The 22135-nt window shown below is 48.8% G+C and overlaps 1 protein-coding gene across 5 annotated transcripts in view; it reads right to left on the bottom strand.

Annotated features, from left to right (window-relative positions):
• Positions 1 to 821: 821 nt before the first annotated feature.
• Positions 822 to 22135, bottom strand: part of SCARB1 (scavenger receptor class B member 1) — a 63449-nt gene continuing 42135 nt past the window's right edge. For 3 of the 5 annotated variants that reach the window (XM_036921791.2, XM_057492320.1, XM_036921794.2), the window contains 8 exons: positions 21052 to 21167; positions 17983 to 18149; positions 15120 to 15238; positions 11695 to 11768; positions 8927 to 8978; positions 8015 to 8161; positions 4940 to 5068; positions 822 to 1794 (listed from right to left, as the gene is read on the bottom strand). In XM_036921791.2, coding sequence (XP_036777686.1) covers positions 4940 to 5068; positions 8015 to 8161; positions 8927 to 8978; positions 11695 to 11768; positions 15120 to 15238; positions 17983 to 18149; positions 21052 to 21167 — 804 coding nt within the window. In that variant the 3' untranslated portion in view covers positions 822 to 1794. Of the gene's footprint in view, positions 1795 to 4928; positions 5069 to 8014; positions 8162 to 8926; positions 8979 to 11694; positions 11769 to 15119; positions 15239 to 17982; positions 18150 to 21051; positions 21168 to 22135 lie in introns of all 5 variants that reach the window. The other 2 variants (XM_057492319.1, XM_036921792.2) reach the window with 2 other exon arrangements.

The raw sequence follows: 22135 nt of genomic DNA, 5'->3' as shown, positions 1-22135 counted from the left end.
CCTCCAAATGTTCCTGAGAAACTCATCTGAGGGTGTTCCTGGGGCAGTGCCTGGCCTGCCGTGGGTGCTCATTCAGGGAAGGGCTTAGAGACTGTGCAGCCATGAAAAAGGAGGCAGCTCAGTTTGTACCAACAGGGAAGGCTGTCCACGGCAGGAACAAGTTGAACAGTGTCCAGCGTGGATGGGAAAAAAATAGAAGACTGATAAATCCTAACAGATAATAATGGCAAATTTATATAGCTGTGTGCCAGCTATGCACTAAAAGCATTTCTTGACTGGCTCACTGAATCCTCAAAATGTCACTCTAAGAGGTAGGTACTATTATCTCTATTTTAGAGGTGGAGAAACTGAGGCATGGAGGCATAGAGCTTTCAAGTGATTTGCCTGGAATCACAAAACTAGTAAGAGGCAGAGCTTAGGTTCAAGCCCCCAACCATCTGCCTTCAATCCCTTCTCTTAATCACTTCTCTGTTCTGTCATTTATGTAACAAGAAAAAGCAAAAGTCCAGAACCGAGACTATAATGTCCCAATAGGCACCTTGATCTGTATACAAATACAGAGAAAAAAGCCTAGCAGGTTCCAGGCCAAAATGGCAAAGGTACTTACCTTGGGGATGGGGTAATGGTCAAACAGCCTTGCAGTATTGCATAAATTGAATATACACACAGCTGAAATTTTTAAACAATATGAAGGTAAGTCAGCAGCCCAGCCCCTGAGCAACACTTGGGGAAGCTACCAGAAAGGAGCCACTGATTAAAAAGAGAGCCTAGAATTCCCCAGGAAGCCTCCCCCATCCCCAGCAAAGAGGCCATCACAGACATTAGCTTTTTAAAAAGATTTATTACTTCAATTGTGAATTATTTTTAAAAGATGATAAAATTCATTTCTCTTCCAGTAGAAAAGAGACAAAGGCTTGCCCCAGAGACCAGGAGCCCTGGACGGACATTCTCCCACCCTAGCAGACTGACCAGTCCCACCTGGGCCTCTCCACCTCTGCCCTGGCACCTAGAGGCCGAGGACCCTCACTGGGGGCAGCCTCCCTCCACTCCAGCCAGGAGTGGCTGGCTCAGTATACAGGATGATGTCAGTTTAGGCTGGAGGAAAGGGGCCCAGACACCCAAACCAGGTGCCTGTATCGACTTCAGAGATATCACCGTCCTGCTTAGGGGTCAGGACACATAGCAGTTGCATTATGCATCTTGAGCTCTCACCATTGTGAATGGACTTCACCCCTGTCTCAGATGGATGTACAGTGACCAAAGCTCTAGGCCCCAGCGAGGTGCTGAATCCATGGCCCGTGCCCACCTGGCTTTGGCACAAGAAGTCTGCACTCCCAGGCTGGGCTTTGGACAGTGGCTGGCCCCATGGAGTTACAGCCCTCTCCTGCTTTAACTTGGGTGAGCCACCAAACAGGGTCTGCAGTGTTCAGTGAATGACAGGGCAACTGGGGAGAGGTAACATGAGTCATCAAGAGCCCAGGCCCACAGCAACTATGGCCAGGGCTATGGTTCACTTGGAGGGAAAATTCAAGAACAGTCTTGGTTGCTGAGCCTCTCTCAGAGTCCCCTCAGTACCGGCTCCATCCCTGAGTGTGTCTGCACACATCTGTGCACACGCGTACACAGGTGCTGCGGGTGTGCAATGTGCAGACACGCATATGGCATCTGGGGGGCTCAGACTTGGGGACTGGTGGGCTGTCTGCCGAGAGAGTCTTGCAGAAGCGGGGTGTAGGGAGTGGGGAGATGGTCTGGCTGGGCAGCCAGGCTGGGTTGGCTCGTGGCATCTCCAGGACCCTGTGGAGAAAGGGAACAGCTCGATCACCAAGCCCCCTCACCAAGCCCCACCCACATCCCAGCCCTACCCTGGTCCCTGCACCCACAAGGAAGCCCAACCTTTCATGTCCCTTGGGGGCACCCATCTCTCAACCTCAAGATAAGGAAAGACTGGAGAAACCTACAGACTCCAGAATGCAGTTACAAGGGCCTCCACACCTCACTAGACACCATCTTGCCCTGCCCTCACCCCACGTGGGAGACTGAGACCCAAAGGGACTTGCCCACACAGTAAGAAGAGCAAAGCAAGGACTCTAGGGTGTACATGCAACACTGACAACACAGAAAACCTGGAAACCACCTAAATGTCCATTGACAGGAGAATGCATTTTTAAATCACAGTCACGAGATGGTGTTCAACCTAGACAGCTGTCACAAACAGAAAATTAAGGGACGGCCAGCTGCAGAGTGAGACATACACTGTGACATCACTGAGACAGCGTTTTAATTACTGATCATTCATGGATACAGACAGACAGATTTGGGGGGCAAAAAGGCCTGATTCACCAGGCAGAGGCAGGAATCAAACTCCCAACCTGGGCAGCACATGGGGGAGGGTGGGACTCCTGGGTCCTCTCCCTCTGAGACAGATCCAAGGCTTTCTGGGTTGAGCCACATTCAAGCCAGGGGCCAGAAAGTTGGTGCAGAGGCCAGACCAGAGTGAGACCAGTCCCCACCACCACATAAAGACAGGATGAGACACCCAGAGGGGCCAGAACCTCAGCAATGTGGGCCCAGAGAACCACGACCTGAGAAAGCCTCTCTCAAAAGTAAAAAGGGAAATTATCTCCAGACTGTGAAAGGACCCCTGGTCTTCCCCAAGAAAAACATATGTAATAAATCCCCAAGGGACCAGAATGGGAAGTAGATTCCTCCTCCTCCTGTTTCCTCCCACTTTCGTTAAAGTGAGGAATGAGGACTTGGAACAGGAGAAAGGGTAATGAGAAGGTAAGAAAGGTTCAGGAACATCTCCCTGAAGCACTGCCCTGTACAGTTGTCCAGGCTGTTCACAGCAGAAGGGTACCCAGCCAAAGGGGCTACAAAGGGGCTGTCGTGCTGCTTGCCAAGCCCTCTGCCCTACAGCTGGCTGCATCTGCACAGAGGGGCTGTCTTTTTCTTATTCACTTAAAAATACTCTTTCGGGCTAGTGAAGGGCCCGTTTCCTGCCTTCTCCTAAGCAAGGAAGCCCCTCAAGATCACCCCCATGCCAAGATACAGGGCAAGGTACGGGGTGTCCCCCAGGAACCCAAGCACAGTCTGTAGGCTGCCCAGCAGGGATTCCAGGTCCCCAGGACCATGGGCTACTTCCCAGGTACCTGCCCTGCCAAACCGAAGTCTACAAGGGCACTGCATTCCCCAAACAGACATGACTGGGGGAGGGGTGTCCCCCGGAGTGGAGGTGGAGCTGTCTTCCAGAAGGGAAGCAGACTCTCCTGCAGGGCAGCAGAATCTCTTTAAATCAGAAAGTTCCCTAATAACTCAAAAAACTAATGTGTTCTGCTTGCAATATAAAAGGGAGACCCCAGTTTTGTTTTTGTTGTATTGTGGGGGAGGGTGGCAGGACCTCCTGGCTATGCCCAAAGGTGCAGCCATGGGGGCTCTGACCTCACAACCCTAAGTCTGTCTGTGCTAAAAACAAATAACCCCCTTCTCTATGCCTAAGGGCCCTACCCCTGTACCCTGAGAACACTAGGCAAGTTTCTACTGAAGGGAATTGTGGTTGAAAGGGGACAGGGGTGCTAATGGGACCAAATGGTACCCAAAAGGCATCCCAGAGGAGTCCCTGGGAGGCAGGCAGGAAAGGGGGCTTGTCTCCAACTTGGACAAATCCAGGAACTGTGCCCTCAGGAGGACACCCCCCTAATGCTCACTCCTGTCCTCCTGTTCCTGAAAGGCAGGGGGAGCCCCCCCAGAGCCTGGGTGGGAACAGAACTCTCCCTCCCGCCTCCTCCTTGCAGGGCTGGCAGCACCTGCCAACGCAAACACACCCATGCCATCACTTTGCATTTTCTATCTTATTTCCTCCTCTGGCCCCAGGGGGCAGCCAACTGGCCCCAAAGAGCAGGGTCCTTGCCACACCCTCACTCTGTGGCTCTCCAAAATGCTTTGAACCTCAGCACACCCAGCCCCAGAAGCCCTCAAGGGTGGCACATTTTTCAGAAATACCAAAATAACAGCTATTACCAGAGGCACAACCATAGAGCTACTCACCCCTACCCAGACTAGAGCCTGCAACTCTGCCTGTCACATCCCTGGCAGGATGCGGCTGTTCTAGGGCATCGGACCTAATGGAACTTGGTGTAGGAAAACGTGGCTCCCAAAGGCAGGAGCCTACCTGTCCTGATAAAGTCAGGGTGTCCAACTGAATATTAATTCCAGGTAAACAAGAAAGAGGTTTTCAGTAAAAGCATGTCCCAAAAACTGCATGGGACACACTTATCCTCAAGATTATTCATGGTTTGACCAAAATTCAAATTTAACTGGGCACCTTTTCTGTTGTATCTTAGGATTTTGTTGTTTGTTTTTCCTCAATCTGGCAAACCTACCCTGGATATTCAGTTGGTGCTCAATTGATGCTTCAACTCTTTTCTTCATCAGTAATCCCAGACTTATTTTGATAAATGTTTCTCTGACAGGGGTCCCTGGACCATGTACATCTGAATCCTCTTAAGGGCCCATTAAAATGCAGATTCCTGGACCCCATCCATAATTCTATTCCTGGAAGTCTAGAAGGATGTCCAAGGGTCCGCATTTTTAGCAAACTTTCCCAGAGAAGTCTATCACATCAGAGGTTTGAGAAGCAGCTGACTCAACCTTGATCCTGTCTTTCTAACACAACCTTGCAAATAAGATGCCAGCCCACAGGACACTGATTGCCATTCATCTCCTACCACTCCTGGGATCAAAGAAACTACCATCTACTTTGGCAGTTTCTCCAAAAACAAAATATGCCAGTAAGTATTTTTCAGTCTGTAGACACTCCAGGTGAAGTTTAGACTGAAGAAATGGTTAAGAGACAAAGTGTTTCAAGCCACCAGAGTTCTAATCGCTACGGAAGGGGAGGCAGGGCGGGAAGGCACGAAGTGAAGTGTTACCTGGTACCCACCTACAGCCTGGCTTCTTGCAGCACAGTTCCCTTGGGAGCTGACGTCATCAGGGATTCAGAATAGGCCTGAATGGCCTCCTTATCCTTTGAGCCCTTTTTACTACTACTCCAAAATAAATAGCATTTCTCCTAGAAGATAACCAAGCTAATTTATAATTGATGCTGCAGCCAAACACAAAAGAGTTTACATGGTTCTTCGATTTTTGAAAAAGAGCAGGTGCAGAATTTGAGTCCAATAACCAGTAACTAGTGGAGCTGGCTGATATCTGGGGAGTTGGTGCCCTTCACCAGTGACAGAAACACAGGTATCTTCAGGAAACATGCTTGGTTGGGGGGACAAGCCAAGCTAAAAAGGGTGTGTCCACATGAAAACATAGGACCTGGAGAGGAACCAGGGTGGGGAGACGGGCCGTGGAGGCAGAGCAGATCGGCCAAGGATCAGTGGGTCAGGCAGGTGGCATTTTAAACTGACCAGAAACAGGTTTTCCTGTTAAAATAATTGATTTTTTAAAGAATGACTTGAAAAGAAAAATTTCTCTGAAGAGAAGTTAAAACACATTGAGTTCACCAGCACATGATTAAAAAAAAAAAAATCAGGACAATTACATAACAGCACGTAAGGCCTACCTTCTACTAGGCCAAAAAAACCATACTGGTTAAATTTCAATTACTTGGCCTCCAGTGAAACCTGCAGGGAGGGAGTCTCAACTGCATCGTCCATAGAAGCAGTGGAAAGAATGGCTCTTACTGGGTTTGGGGCCACACTCTGATCTGTGGGGTGAGGCAGGGAAGGAGGCCATAGCCAGCACTTCCGGTCTCCTTACTCTTTCCTCCACCCCCCAACTTCTGAATGGAGAGAGACAAAGGGGCCAGAGGGCCTTGGCCTCCTCTCCTGGCCCAGCCCTGCTTCAGCCAGATTCCTGGGCCCTCCAAGTATGGCTGTGCGTGTGTGTCTTCACTAGTAGAAATCTACCCAGGGACATATCCACGGGCTGGGAGCTGTGGCTTCTGGTCCCTCCCGCTGTTCTAGCATAATTCAGCCGAAATACCTTAGGGAACTCCCTTCTGCTCACTGAAGTGACAGCTATGCTCAGCCCAGCTCTCACTGAGGCAGGGACAGCAACAGGGCCACCCTGCAGGCTGATCAGACCCAATGTTCATGAGGGGCTTAGGCACCAGAGGTAGCAATATTGCAAGAGCTGGAGGGCCCTACCATCCTGGAACCAGCACAAACCATTTCCCCTACAGGACAGGGGACTCGGAAGGGAAATCAGGCCTGGCGTCGGAAAGCCCAAGTTAAGAGCCTGGGAAGGTGTATTATGGCTCCAGCAAGCAAGCAAGCAGGCAAGCTGCCTCCAAGATAGAGGAGTAAGAGAAAGAGCTTTTTGCCAAAGCTAAAGCAGAAAGCAGGTGTTGCTGAGGGCCTGAGGGGCAGCAGGGGACCCAGGTAGGTCCCCCTCAAAGGTCTTCAGCCTGTGGCCCCAGGACAACTTCCTTGTTCACAGACTCAACAGCCTTTGAGACTTCCTGCCATGGAACAGCACTTCCTCCCTGTCAGGTAGCTGCCCGGGACCCACTGCCCCTGGAGCCCCGAGATCACAGCCTTGTCCCTGTGTGGCTGTAGTAATCGCTTAAAGTCTGTCTTGTCCCCTGTTCTCCGGACATCATATCTAATCATTGCTGTACCCCCACAAACTGCACGGTGCCTTGCAAAATGAACTTGCTCAGCAAAGGTGTGCCAGGGGGTGCCATGAATGAATGACACCAAATTGAAAAGAGGTATTCATGTTGCCCCATCCTTTCTGTCCCTAGAGGTTGGATGCCTTCAAAGCTCTTTTTCATCTATCCTCCCTTTCCAAAATAACCCGTTCCCACCCTGGTCTAAGTCACCATCCTTGCTCACCTGGGCCTCCCCACTGGTCCCCCTGATTCCACCCTCCCAGCCAGGGACCTACTTGCCACACAGCAGCTGACCCAGTCACTCCTCTCCTTAATAGCCTCTAACAGCTTGCTGTCCTGCCCAGAAGCAGTTCCAGGCTGCTCATCCTGCCTTACAGGGCATGGTGTGACCTGCCCCTGCCTCACAGACACTACCTCCTACCTTTCTCCCCTGCTCACTCCCTTCCAGCCACTCTGATACTCCAAGATCTTCCCATAAGCCTCCCGTCCCTGCCTCAGGACCTTTGCACTGGCCATTCCTCCCACTCTTCCCATGACTCTGTGCATTCCCATGAGTTCCTCCTGAGCATTCACACCGAAGCTTAAATTCTACCTTTTCAGAAAAGCCTTTCCTGACATTCTTTCTATAGCCGTCCCAGCCCCCTTGAATGCTGTGCTGTCCAGTCTGGTAGCCATAAAAGGTTATCCAGCCTTTGACATGGAGCCAATCCAAATCAAGACCTGCTCTAAGTATAAAATAAACAGCAGAATTTCAAAGACCTAACATGAAAAAAATGCAAAATATGTATATATTTTAATATTGGTTGTATGTTGCAACAGTCAGATTTTGGATATATTTGGGTTCAATAAAACATATGATTAAAATTAATTTTTTTAACTTAAGGTGGCTATTAGAAAATCTAAATCTAAAATTACACATGCGGTTCATATTGTATTTTTAGTCAATAGCACTGCCCCAGTCCTAACAGCCTTATAATCAGTGAAATTATCTTTACTGTTTATTTACTTGTTTATTTATCTGTCTCCCCAACTAGAATGCCAGCCCCCAAGCTCCCCTGGAGCACGGCCTGCAGCCTGTCTTGTTCACTGCTGTATGCCCTGAACCTGACAGGTATTGACTTGATGAACAAACTATTCAAGTACCAGGTTTCAGTACCCAAAAGCCACCCGCAGTTCCTCCGAGGGAGGATTCCCAGACCTCCCAGAACAGGCAAAAAAAAGCAGCACAGGATGCAAGAGATGCAAGGACACAGCGACAGATCCTCTTCACCAGGCAGAGATGCGCTGCCCAAACTGGGCTCCAGGCAGAGAAGGGAAGGCCAGGAGATGTGATCCAAGCCGAGCCTGCCCCCAGCAGGCAAGCAGTATGCCGTTTGGCCAGACCACACCACCTACTTGGTTCAGGATCTGGCAGATGATGGTGATGAGCAGCAGGATGCAGCCCAGGGCGAGGAGGAAGTACTGGGTGTAGTGTAGTGCATTGGGCATCAGCACCAACTGGGTGTAGAACGTCTGCAGGGTCTCACCCTCCATTGTCCCACTCTGGGGAGGAGAATGACAAACAGGCTGGGGCCTGGGGGTAGATGCCACCCATGCAATATCCTTCTGGCCACCACCCCCCTCCCCATCTCAGGACCACTGGCCACAGCATGTAATGGAGTCTGCAGGTCCCTCCATGTCCTCCAGGGCCACACATTTCCCAGAATCCCCTGGGACATGGGCACATCGCCTCTACAGCTTTCATGCCTGCCCTGTAAAAACCTCCCACATGATTCTCTCCATCTTTCCCAATTCATTGAATGGGATGGGTTCTGAGGATCTCCAAGGGGCAGGGAAGAAGCCTAGGCACTCCTGAATGACTGTGGATAGCAGAGTGTGACATGAGCAGGAAATGACTTTGACCTTCAGAGGCTGTGCGGACCATTAGCTCACCCTGATTAAAGACAAGCAAGGCCTGAAGGAACTCTGAAAAGCTGGGAGAAAAGAAAGCACAAGTGAAAAGCTGACACCTTGAAAATCACTTCCCTTCTCAGAAGTGGTCATGCAGTTAACAAAGCCACTTTACGCCCTGGGCTTGCTTCACAATTTCACGTTGCTTCTGTCTTCCTCACCTCAAGAGGTCCTTTCAGCTCCGGGATGACTGACATAAAGTGTGGTGTGTGAGGCTTTGGACAGTGGGAAGTTTCTGACAGATTGTTTGACTGGCCCAGCCTTCCCTTCTGCCTCAAATGCCCACACCGGCTCCTCACTGGGTACCAGACTCCTTGCCCACGCACCCCCGGTGTGGGGCGAGGTGGGTAGCCTTACCTCACTGAACCACAGCAGTGGCAGGACCACCGGCTGGATCCTTCCTGTTTGTCTGGAAATAAGTGAGACAAAGCGAGTGAGGAGTTTTTTCAAGCAGCTTTGGACATGTGATGGTAAGCTCTGGGCTCAGGTGCGATTTGATTTTGCAATGACTGGATTAGAAAGGGCTTGAAGAATGGGTGTTTCCTGGCAGGGAGCTGCCTGACAATCTGACAATACCTTTTAAAATTAAACTCTTGGCAGAGGGTGCCAGTGACCTAGCTGATATCCATTCATTCCTTTTAGAACAAAGCCCCAGTTTTATTCAGGATGGCACACCCAGCTAACAAACAATATGGTTTATGCTGACCACCTGCTTTCCTTCGGGGAGCATGCAGTCTGGGTCTGAGTAGGTGCCTCCGTGAGCAGCCCCCCATTACCCTGGGCGCTGAGTCTCCCATGGGTTTCTCTGATAGATGACACTTCGCATGTGCTATCACAACTCCCTGGGGGACTTAAGCATGTCTGGTGTGACTCCCTGGGGAGAAGGCTCTGGAAGCGCTCCTGGTTCCCCTAGACCTCACTCTATGCTCCTTTCCCTTTGCTGATTTTGCTTTGAATCCTTTTGCTGTAATAAATCACCACCATGAGCATGACCACATGCTGGGGCCTGAGAGTCTTCCCAGCAAATCATCAAACCTGAGCATGGTCTTGGGAACCCCTGACATAACCACTTATTAGCAAGCTGTGTGACCTTGGGCATGCCATGTACCCTCTCTGTGCCTCCTCTGTAAAATGTGGATTATACTGGAACTGCTCACAGGGGTGCAGTGAGGACCTAATGCAAGAATTGAGCAAAGGACTTAAAAGAATACCCAGCACTTAAACAGTGCTGGATGTTTATTGTCATTGCTAAATAGCAGCAAAATAAGACAAAAGTATTCTGTGACTTTACCATTCTTGGGTCTGCTTAAAGGTGGCACAACTGCACACAGGGGAGGTGGAGTTCAGTAGGGGATGGGCCCCGGAGTCAACACAAAAGGCTAAAATCCCTCAGTCACAATCCTCAGCTCTCTCTGGGTCCCCCATTAAGTATTGTGCAGGGAATGAATGTGCATGGTGTCACCTCCAGAGGGAGACCTGGGAAACACTATGGGAATACGGTGGAGGGTTCCACTCAGTTTGGCCTCTGTTACCTGAGCTTGCTAAGAACTGACATAAATTAAATGCAAAGAGCATGCAACTCCACTGCCTTTATCTTGCTAGCAAACAGACTGTAAGTTGCTCAGACAAGGCACAGTGAAACAGCTCTGCTTCCAGGCGGCTGCACCTCTATACCTTTCCCACACCCCGCCGGCCTTCAGGGATGGCAATATGCACAGCCACTAAACCAGCTCCACTGAGGCCACCGCTCCAGCCTGGAGGGAACATTGGGCAGCTGAGCGGCCCCTGTTCTGAAGCGACGAGACCACAGAGGCCCAGAGAGGTCAGGGTAGTGGCCTGCAGCCTCCAACAGGCAGAATCCAGCCACTGGGCAAACCACTGGCTTGAGCAGCATTTGTCAAGAATTTGAAAAACAAGTAAAAGTTGACAGAACTCATGTTAAAATCCATATTTTGAAAAATGCATTTGAAAGTGCACAGGATGGGGCCATGCTGGGCCTGTATTCCCTTGGTGCTGGGCAGGGGCTGGCCCTCGGGCCCATCCCCACCCAGGATGTCCGGCTCCTCTAAGTCACCTGCCAGGCCCGGTGCATCCAAGCTAACAGACCAGGTGCCAGTGATGTGGGGCCCAGAGCACAGGCCTGGGTAGCAGATGCCTGGTGCACACCCAGTGTCATCTCACCAACCACAGATCCTTCCAGAATAAACCCTGAGAGCAACCTCAAAATGTAAAAATTAAAAGCCAGAGTGGGCCTTAAGGAGATGAGCATGCACTTACCACTCCCACCTCCCTGCGACAGCGTTATTCTTTCCAGCTGAGAAGCAGCTTACAAAGCTGGATAGATGCTCACATTCCTGCCACCCAGGAATTGTTCTAAGGGGAATTTTCTGGTTAATGAAACTATTTCAAATATGCTAAGAAGAACAGGACCTGACAGAAAGACCAATCAGTGTACTTCCAAACCCAGCTTTATCAAAACATCATGTTCTAACAGGACTCAGTGAGGATGGGGAGAGAGCGGAACCCTCCTACACTGCTGGTGAGCAAATACAATGGTGCAGCCGCTGTGGAAAAGTCTAGTGGTTCCTCAAACCGTTAAACATGGAGTTAGTACATGACCCAGCCATTTGGCTCCTAGGTATGACCCAAGAGAATCGATTGTTGCCCAGCTCTGTGAATATGCTACAAATCACTGGGTTGTCTATTGTAAAAGGGTGAGCTTTATGGTATGTGAATTATATCTCAATAAAGCTATCATTTAACAAATCAAAAAAGAAAATCAGTGAATTGTCAGACTCAAGGATGCTCTTTGGTAGGTTTCCATTATCAAATATTTGGTTTCACCAGAATTTAATTTTTTTCAATTTTCTCTTCAGTGGACAACAGCTTGGATGGAAGATTCTGGCTAATTTGGGGACAAGTATTAAGAGGGAAAAAGAGGATTCTGGGGCAGGGATGTGAGGATGTAGGCCGGGCCCTAGCCCAGAGCTGAGACTCCTTTGAGAGGACTATGGCAGAGACCAGATTCCACACCCAGTGGGACCATCCCCTCCCAGCCACACTGGTCCCTGAGAAGGTGCTGAGTCCCTAATCTCTATACAAGTCCCTGCCCCAGCCCCACTCACCCAATGCCTTTGATGGCCTTGACGTACAGGCTCAGCTGCAATTTCACAGAGCAGTTCATGGGGATGCCAGTGACCTGCAGTGACAAGCATTGTAAGTAAGGGGCCTGGCCTCCATGCAGCTCCAGGGACACCTGGCCCTGGTCCTTCTCAAGAGGGTAGGTGTCCCAGCTTAACTTCACATGCACTGGGGTCTCCTCTACTGTCCTAAGCCCACCTGGGTAAACACATGCTTCCCAGACTGTTCCTAGGCCCATGACCCCAAGGAGCACCCTCTAGAGAAAAGGCGTCTCTCTGGGTGTAAAAATCTTATCCTTTCTACCTGTCCTCTCACGACAATGCTTCCCCAAGTGCAGAATGACATCTGCCATTCTCCAAATTAAATAAAATCAATTTGCACATTGAGACAAGTCACTCTCTTCTCAACTCCCAACTTTTCCTGACTGTTGCAAACATAATAGTATTTTTCCTCTTGCATTTATTTTATGGTTGCTTTATTCTTTTTATGAAAAAAATTTTTTTAATTTCCAATTTGAAGTAGTGATAGAAAGCTACCTTTCTATGGAAATTTTTTTTTTTTTTAATGGGGAAATTTTTCAAAGTAGTAAGTAAAGAGCAGGAGAGTGACACACACACACACACACACACACACACACACACACACACACACAGAAGACCCAAATCAGGAAATCAGAGTGGGAAGGAACACAGGTTTGATGTCAGAGGATCAGAACTGCTACTTCTTAGCTGAGATTTGTTTCCTCGTCTATAAAATGGAGATAATTCCCCCCACCTGAGTTTCCACATGGGCAAAATGAGCTCAGCAAGATAGCAACACTCATAAATGCTTGTCTGATTATTACACACACCAGGAGAAAAGGGCCCTTTGGGGCCCCAGTGGTACAGAGAAACTGGCCAAAGGCCAGGCTCCCATGATGGGAGAGAGCTTGACCTTAAGAACCTGGGGGGATGGGAGTGAGATCACTATGTGCAGAAATTCAGTAGCACTGCAGGCCTCAGGCCTCCCTCCTGAGAAAGGCCTGCTGGCAGGGTTTACCCTCAGCTAGCGCCTGGGAACTTGGATTTTCAGAGGGCTCCCACCACTCCCTAACTGACACAAGAAGCTCACTGGCCTGGACTCTTTGCGCATGTGGCTTGTGCTGAGCCCCTGCCTTCCTTCAAGGGGTCTGGCTCTTGGCAGGTGCAGGCAGAGGGTGCCTATATGAGCAGCCCCAGGAACACCCTGGGCACTGAGTCTCTGACCCACTTCCTGGCAGATGACACTTCACACGTGCTGTCACGACCCATCGCTGGGGAGTTAGCCTGTCCTGTGTGACTCCCCTGGGAGGGGGCTCTACAAGCCAAGCCTGGTCCCCATACTGTACCCGACGGGCCTCTCCCCTTTGGTGACTGTGTTCCATGTCCTTTCCCTGTAATAAATCACAGTCACGAGTGTGACTACATGCTGAGTTGTGGGAGTCCCCCCAGTATTCACCAAACTTGGGGGTGGCTTCAGATTCCCCAATACAACGGGCCATTCTCCTAAAGCAGACTCCACATTCTGGGATCTCCACACAGGCCACTTCCTTGCCCAGGAAGTTTCCATCCCCCTCAGCTCGTTCCTGCTGCTGTTGTCAGGCCACCTCTCAGTGGGCAAAGCCCCACCAGCTCCCTGCACCTCAGAGAACAGAAACCTGGGCCGATGAGCCCACTCCTGATTTCAGGAGCCAAAGAGGAGCCATCATAGAAAGCAAGCACTCCGTTTTCAGGGCTGATGCTGAACAGGCAGCAAAGTGACCACATGACCGCCCCCCCCCCCAAGTGCCCTTGTCAACAACATGAAAATGAAAGGGCCCTTTTCCCGGCCTGCCCGGAGCTGACCTGAAACCAGAGAGGTGGAGAAGCCAGCGGCCATGGCCACTGCAAAGCTGCTGTGGCCATCTACTGCCTCCCAAAAGGACCTGCCGGTTTCTCACTGGGTGTGTGTTGGTGGGGGAGGGCAGGTGGAATCCACACACTAAAATGGAAGTCACGAGTGAGAACAGAGAAGAGACCATATTCTTGCTGGAGTTCCCCAGAAGCCAGCTTTCTGAAAGGCGCAGTACATCGAATGAACTGAGAGGGAAGATGGGCAACTTTTTGTTAACGTGATGATAAAATCTACTACAACCTGACTAAAACTTTAAGATAACATGGAAAAGGCTTAACATTTCTAACAATAAAGAAATGAATTTACTATAGAACACATAATGTATTAATACTAATTTCTACCAATCAAATGGATCAGCATCAATGTAATTAACTCTCTGTTAGTAGAAGACATAATGTAGTGGGTGTCAGAAGACCTGTGATCGAATTCAGCTTTATCCCTTACTAACTGTCAATCACTTATCAAACACACAGTTTCTGAGATACTCAGACTTCTGTTAACTGTCCAAACCCAAGCAATTAACAAGGAACAGACCTTTCCCTAGCAGAGCCAACATCCCGTGTACTAGTTACACCTCTTAACCTATCTGGACTGCCCTCTCCCCATCTGAAAATGGGAGTGGAGATGCCCACCTCCCAGAATCTTGTGCAAGTTAAGTGAGAGAACATGTGGAAGTGCCCAGCTCATTACTGGAACAGCATGAGCACACAAGAAGTGTTTGCAGGATGCAAAGTGTGTGCAGTCAGAGTTGACCTCACTCACATGGGTTTTTAGTGAGAGAGACAGACAGACCGACAGAAGGTGGAGGGCCGATGGGTCAAGTCGGTGGCTCAGAAAGTCTGAGGAGCACACAGAAAAACATAGTGCAACAGCACCAGGCAGAAGAGCTTTGAAAAAGGCTGCAGGGGGACCACGAGTATCAACTCAGGAAACAGACACCCACAGAATTTTTTTAGTCAGTGGTAGAAGACCCTGAGTCTAAATAGTCAAAATGTTATGGTGAACAGAGATACTGAAAGAAGAGGCAACTGGCTAAAGACATCCTCATGAGAGACCCCGATCAGGCACAGGTCGGATGCCCTCCAGGTCCCGGCTTACGGCCAGACGTCACACTGGACAAATTCCTAGCACTCAATTTATCTGCAAGATGTTCTAGGCTCTTGCTGGTTCCTAAAGATCTTTACGGTATGTTGGCACAGCCAGAGGGCTGCTTCTGGCTAATTTGCAGCCTGATAATTCCTAATTAATTTACTGTTTTATGGTCCTTTTACAGAGATAATTCTCTTATAATGAGATGATAAAGTCCTTGAACTATGGAGTCAGGGCAAAGTAGGGATCTTTGACGGCTTCATACTCTAGAGCTAACAGTGCCAAAGCAAGCCAGGCTTCACATCACCCCTACCACAGAACAACTTGGTGCCTGGGGGAGAAGGGAGTCAAGTATGCACCAACCAGAAATTCCCCCCTCCCCACCACAGGCTGACAGGTAGGGGCTCACCGGGTGGACGTCCAGGAACAAGGAATGCTCTTCTGGGTTAGGGTGGAGGCCAAGCACCGCCTCTGCCAGGACCGGGTCAGCATTGTAGAAGTGAGGATGGGAGAGAAACAAGGGTGCACCTACGAGGTAGAGGGACAGAGATGGGGCTGTCAGACAAGGAGAGCATGTTGGCATATCCAGAGGCCTGCTCTGTGCCAGGCCCTGAACCAGGCATGGCAATGCACAGATGACAAACTGAGGCACAGTCAATGCATTGCCTGTAGAGCACCCCATGATGACAAGATGCAAACGGTAAGCAGACAGAACTCCTTCATTCAGGCAGGCTGTAAATGCTTACCAAGTGCCCAAGAGGCACCAGGCACTGGAACACAACAGGGGAGGGGCTCTGCGCCATAGGGACGATAAGGTGGGAGCTGCTGATTCTGGTTGGGGAGACCAAAGGAAGAGAGGCTGATTATGAGATGCCAGGCCAATGTCAGGGACCAGCATTCCAGGTGGAAGGGGTGGTAGAAGTGAAGGCAGGAAGGTGGAAAATGCACAAAGCATATGGAGCAGACGGTGCATGGAGGGGGATTATGGGACATGAGGATAGAAAGGTTAGCCAAGGCCACATCTGAACTTGACTTGGGGAAGGGATGCACTGATTGCCAAGACAAGCAGCCAGACTATCTTCTGCAGGCAATGCAGCAACAGAGATGCTCAGGTGTGCACACCTGTAGCCAGGTCTCCCTAACATCCATGGGAGGGGAGGAGACACGCCTCCTTTGTTCCTTGTCTCCCAGCAGCCGATCTGCGGGAGGGATGCCAGAGTGGGTAAGAAGGGACTGACTCAGCCCGTGAGTGAGACACTCACACCCAGAAACGTGAGGCCGAACCTCTCCACCAAGCAACACAGCAAGGCAAACACCAGTGCATTCAGGACAACGTACGACAGGCCTGTGGATGATGAGCTAATGAAGAAAAGATGAGCCTCTCAAAAACTCACAAGGATCCAGAACAGGCAAATCACAGAGACAGGGCAGACTGGTGGTGGCCAGGGGCCGGGGGAGGGAAGATGGGGAGTGACATAATGGGTACTGGGTCTCCTTCTGGAGTGATGGGAATGTTCTGGAACTAGAGGCGGTGGCTGAACAACTTTATGAATGGACTAAATGCCAGTGAGCTGTACACTCTAAAACGGTTAATTTTATGTTATGTGAACTTCACCTCAATAGGAAAAAAAGAACAAGCAAAACTCACAAGGCCTCCCTCCTGAAAACCAACAGTGTGTCTGACACCAGCCAGGGAGGTGACCAGCTTTTAGATACATGTGTTTGTCAACCTCAACTCAAATCTAGATTCCTCCTGCTTTTCTTAGCAATGCCAAGCACTGGTGTGACATGAGAGCTGGGATTTTAGTGATGTCTGACTTCATCTTTCCTAGAGCCATTTCACATTCACTGCCGTCATGTTTCTCACCATTGATCCATTCATCCTCGTACCTCTTCAGTTTGCCATATCTGGACACACCCTGCACTGTTACACAATTGCTTCTGTGAAGCAACTGCCATTGCTTTATTTAAATAGCTGTATTTAAAAAGGGAGCTTTCTATCTGAGCCATTAACTGGCAAACATTTGCCACAATTAGAAAGTAATACAGGGGTATATACAATGGAAACCAATGAATGTTCTACATTCTAACTAGACACTGTTGCCTACCCAAGGCTTTGACCCTGAGACCTATTCTTTCTCTGTTACTAAGACAGAGAAATGAGTGTTGGCAAGGTGTTCAAGGCAGAAACTTTCTCCTGGAGCTAACTGGAAGGACAGAAAGAGACTGGAAAACAGAAGCCTTGTCCGCCATGCAAGTCAGTATTATTTAAAGCCGCCTCTTGGAACTTTGAAGTCACCTTGAGTACCCCCAGGAACCACGTCCCACAATTTGGAAAACCCCATTTTCAGTGACTGGTGCACAGCCAGCCATGTGATGCAAGACAGACCAATCAGAGTGAACCCTGGGACTTTCACTGGAGGGCAGAGGACCCACATAGCCCTTTCTGCAGGACCCCGAGCTGGAGGAGGTCAGCCTGGAGCCCTGGGGAGAGCCTGCCAAGCAGGGAAGTCAGCCTGGAGGAGAATTTGGCTGACGTATGGTGACAGGCAGTTTCAAACAAGAGCTGAGCTCTGGAAGCATGCCTAATAAAAGGATCTGCTCTGGACTGTATAGCTACACAAGCCAGGAAGTGTCCTTTAGGCCCAATCTGGCTGATGCAGCACCTGCATTTGCCACAGCAATTCCAGCACACACCTACAAGGTGTCTGCACTGTCAGGCCATCCCATAAGCAGAAATTCCCATAGACAGCAGTGCAGAAAGAAACAAGAGGACAAGGCCAGGTGGGCAGGCAAGGCTATGGCAGAGAGGGCATTTCCAGGCCCCAGTTCCAAACCCTTCACCCACGGAGCACCCCATTCTGCCTGAACTTGAGGAAACCAAGTTCAGGACAGTCCTTCCTCCCAACCGTGCCACAAACTACTCCTCCTAAATCCCCATCATCAGCTGGAAATGTGGCTTCAACCAAACAGGCCCCCAAAAGACAAGACCCAGTCAGATGAGGAATGGCTTCTTGCCCTACCAATCATGTGAACTTGGTTTCACTGTTGACAATAATATATTTGTGTTGTTCTAAGCCACTAAGTTTGTGGAATTTATTATGACAGCAGCTAATATACATGGCATTTTTTTTTCAAATTATCATTCTCCTGCCCTTATTATCTCTGGTCCAGTGAGATCAGCAAGAGTAGAAAGGCCAAAGATTAAGCAGATAGCATGGCCGATAAGCCCCTCACCACCACGTCCTCCGCCCTCTATTGGTGACACGTACTGAACCTGCAGGTGCTGACATTCTGAATTCCAGACTCCAGGCACGGGCAGAAGCCCTCGTTGGGTGGGTAGACAGACCCATTGGCAAATAAGGTGTTGGGGGCCACAAAGCGATACGTAGGGATGCCTTCAAAGATCCCCGACTCCTTGAAAGTTAGCTTCATGGACCTGCAGGGGACATGAAGATGGAGGATGCCACCCAGAGCATGGCAGCTGGAACCCGGTCTTGCCGAAGGTAACCCAAAGTGAGCCACCTCCCACCTGCCCCACAAACCCTGGGTCCCGGCAACCGTCGTCTGTGTCCCGGGGAACAACAGCCTCCTAATGGTCTCCCTACACCCCCACCCGTGCAGGCAACTCTTCAGAAGCAGGCAGAGCTTTAGAACAAGAACAGAATAGATCAGGTCCCTACTTTAAACTGCAATCACTTCCAGTCTCATCTCTAGTAAGACCCAGCATCCTCACCATGGCTCACAAGCTTCTACAGGGTGTCAAATTACAGTCCAGACATCTATGGCTTGATATTAAAAAAAAAAAAGATGTAAAACATCTCTTCGATAATATTTTACATAGCTTACACATTGAAATGATAGTATTTTGGATATACTGGGTCAAAGAAAACAGGTCATTAAAATTAATTGCACACATTTCTTGTTACTTTTCTTAACACGGCTGCTATAAAATTTAAAATTGCTAATGGGACTTACATTGTTACTAGATAGCACCAGTCTAACACAATAGTGTTATGTCAATGCTAAATTTCCTCATCTGGATGACAGTTATGTGGTTATGTAAGAAAATGTCCTTGTTCTTAGAAAACATTCACTGAAGTTTTTAAGCAGCCAACTTACCCTCAAATAGTCCAGGAAAAATAGAGAGAGAGAAGAGGGGGTAATGACAAAGCAGGTGGGCAAGAGAGAGAGAGCCAGTGAAATTGGTAAAGGGAAACAGAGAAAGCTGTCCTCTCTCAAAGCTGTTCTCTAGGTTGAAATTTCTAACGTTAAAAAGTGAACACACACACAAATGCCTAAGGTGCCTAACTGGTTTTCTTGGTTTCACTGGAGATGGCTGGTAATTACAGGTATGCTTTGGTTATGTAACTATACTCCTGTTATGTTAATGTGTGTGCGCAATTTAAGTAGTAGCTTAAAACCTATACATGCTGAAGTTACTCTACAAGAAGATATGTCAAAGAAATAATCAATCTTCCCATGTTTTCTTCCGCCTGCTACTTCTATAGCTTTTCTTCTTCCTTCCTAATTACAACCCTTAAATAGAATTCGTGCCTCATATCAAATTTACCGAGTATCATAATTATTCCAAGTGGTAAAGATACCTCAAGACAAATGCTGGGCATAGAAGCTACAGGGCATAAATATGCAAAGAAATAAAAAGCTAACCTTTTCAAACAATAAGGCTTCTCTCTCACTTACCGACTTTACATTTCCCTGTATGGCCCCGGAAGATGACTGGTTAGCCAGAGACGGGTAAGATTCCTCAAGGGAGGAACAACCTAAGACAGGCACAGTCGCAGGGGGGCCATCAGGTGAGAAATTGGGGATCAACAGAGGTGAGGCTTAGAACCTCACCCCCCCCCCCGTTCTGAGAGAAATCTTCTGCATACATGGATGTTTTATTGCCCTTGTCTAGCTTGGATTAACACATAGTCTACAGGCACACACCTGATCATCTACATTTGCTCCCTTACAACACTAAACTATGTTTTCTACCTTTATCTTGTATCTATCTGCCACTTCAGCATTTTATTAAAAATAATAATAATAAAGAGAGAAATGTGGTATCCACATATAAATCAAGTATAAAAATCAAATGAGTATTCATATTTGAACTGACTGTTTATAGTTCACAATGCATGAGCAAAACCGAAAATTTCTGTGATGACTGCCCTTGTACTGTTCACTATGTAACTTATTCACTATGTAAGAATTTGTTCTCCATGTAAGAACTTGTTTGTTATGCCTCAGAAGATTGGAGACTGACGAAAATTAGGCTTGGGGTGGATTAATGATTGTGCATTGAGCATTGACTCCCCTATACAGAATTTTATTTATTGTTGTTAACAACCATTTGATCAATAAATATGAGAGATGCCCTCACAAAAAAAAAAGTACACACTTCCAATGGTAAAATAAATAAGTAACCGGGATGTAATGTATAGCATAAGGAATATAGTCAAGATATTGTAACAGCTTGGTAGGGTGATAGCTGGTACCTAGAACTGTCATGTATATAAATGTTGAATCACTATGTTGTACACCTGAAACTAATGTAATGTAATACTGTGTGTCAACTACCCTTCAATAAAAAATAATTATAAAAAAATAAAAAAAAAGTGAACACACGCACAGCGAAAGCACCTCCCTCCCGCTGACCACACTCCAGCCCTGCCCCCAAGTCCCCATGCCAGATACAAGCTTACAGGGAGCAGGGACTCGGCCCAGCTCACCACTGTGTCCCCAGCACCTCGAGCAGACAGGGCACCATTACAGCCTTGCTGGGAAGGTGACTGAGTCAAAGCTCACACAGGGAATTCCCAAGTGAAGACTTTCCCAGAGAGGAGTGAGTGGAGCAAAGGACAGGGCTCCATCTGGAGAAGGGCTCTGGGATCCACTGTCTATTCTTACCCCTCGGCCAGGCCCTGGAAGAAATCAACCCCCGAGGCCACCACTCCGGGAACTGAAGGGGCCATAGGAGAGGCATCCAGTTGTGTCAGTATCCAAATGCCCTTTAGAGCAGCCAGACCCACAGGAGTCCAGCCCTGCCTAGTTCACAGCCCTCTGTGACCTCGATCATTTCCTACCCACCACACCACCACGTCCCAGCGACGGCCAGGAGCCTCTCTGGGCCCTGCAGAAACATCCACATTTGGAGTCTGGTTCTTCATGGTGTAACCAAGGAGAATTCAAGATGATGCCAAGGGCTGGTGGAGACAGAGAGCCAAACACCTTCCAAGTGTGCCCCAAGGGGCACTCCATTAGGCCCTGAGCATACAAGAATTAGATTTCCAAGGCTTAGGAGTCCCAGAAAGCCTGCAAGTGAGAAAAATTACCGGCAAGCCTCAGGGCTGTAGAATTCCAGAGAGGATTCAGGAGTCATAAATGGCGCCCACATCTGCCCGGAAGTCCCATTAATCATGTTGCACTGATCAGAGTGCCAGAAGCTGACCTGTGGGCACATTCAGACACAGTTACTTAATATAGCGAGGCCTCTTAAGAAATGCTCTCGGGCACTGCACACCTAACTTGGAGCTACGACTTCGGCTCTGTGCCCTGGGGTAAATGTCACCACTCAATTCCCAGTCCCATTTCTGGGCATCTTGGAGAGATGAGTTGGCACAGAGGGAGGAGAGCAAGCTGTGTAGACAGCCAGAGAGGGTAGTGACTACAGCCCCGTAACTGTGGATCCCTGAATGTGCAACTTGGCTGGGGACTCAGTTCCTTCATCTGTGAAGTGGGCCTGTCACCCACATCTCCAAGGAGCATAGTGAGGGAGTGAGCCTGGAGGCGGGATCCTGACAGCCTCACCTTTCAGAGAAGAAGTCCCCAGACACTACCTAAAAACAGACAAAGTCAGGTGGTAGTACGGTAGACAACATATTTAAAATCATAATGGTGGCCACAGGGAGACCTCAAAATACTTAGTCGCCTCTAGGGAGAGACTTGGACAGAAAAAAAACAGATTTTTCCCTCTCTACCCCTCATACTATCAGCATGTTTTTAATCATGGGTACATGTATATCTTTATATTGAAAAAGCAGGCCACATAGAATTTTAATAGTGTATCCATTAACAATCGTTATTACTGGCTGCAAGTGGTGATCCTGCTGCTCTGGGCGCCGATCGGGGTATCATCAGCCCCCAGCCCTCAGATCTCTGCAGCCACCATCTGGAGGCGTGAGCCACACCACGGCACATTTTCATGCCACCAAGGTGAAAAAAGCAAATTGCAAAGTGATGCACATATGACTTCATTATGTTCAAAGGAAAAATAACCACTGTATTTCTAGGTGTACATGCAGTCTTGCAAATGGATAAAAAGAGACAGGAAGAATATACCCAGTACGGATAACCATGGGTTTCCTCTGTGGTTCAGGGTGGAGTGGGCTTCGGCTGAGCACGTGAGGTTTCATATCT

Source organism: Manis pentadactyla, chromosome 14 (assembly GCF_030020395.1).
Source record: "Manis pentadactyla isolate mManPen7 chromosome 14, mManPen7.hap1, whole genome shotgun sequence".
NCBI lineage: Eukaryota > Metazoa > Chordata > Mammalia > Pholidota > Manidae > Manis > Manis pentadactyla.
The sequence above is the reverse complement of the archived record's forward strand: the minus strand, read 5'-3'. Positions and strand labels throughout refer to the sequence as shown.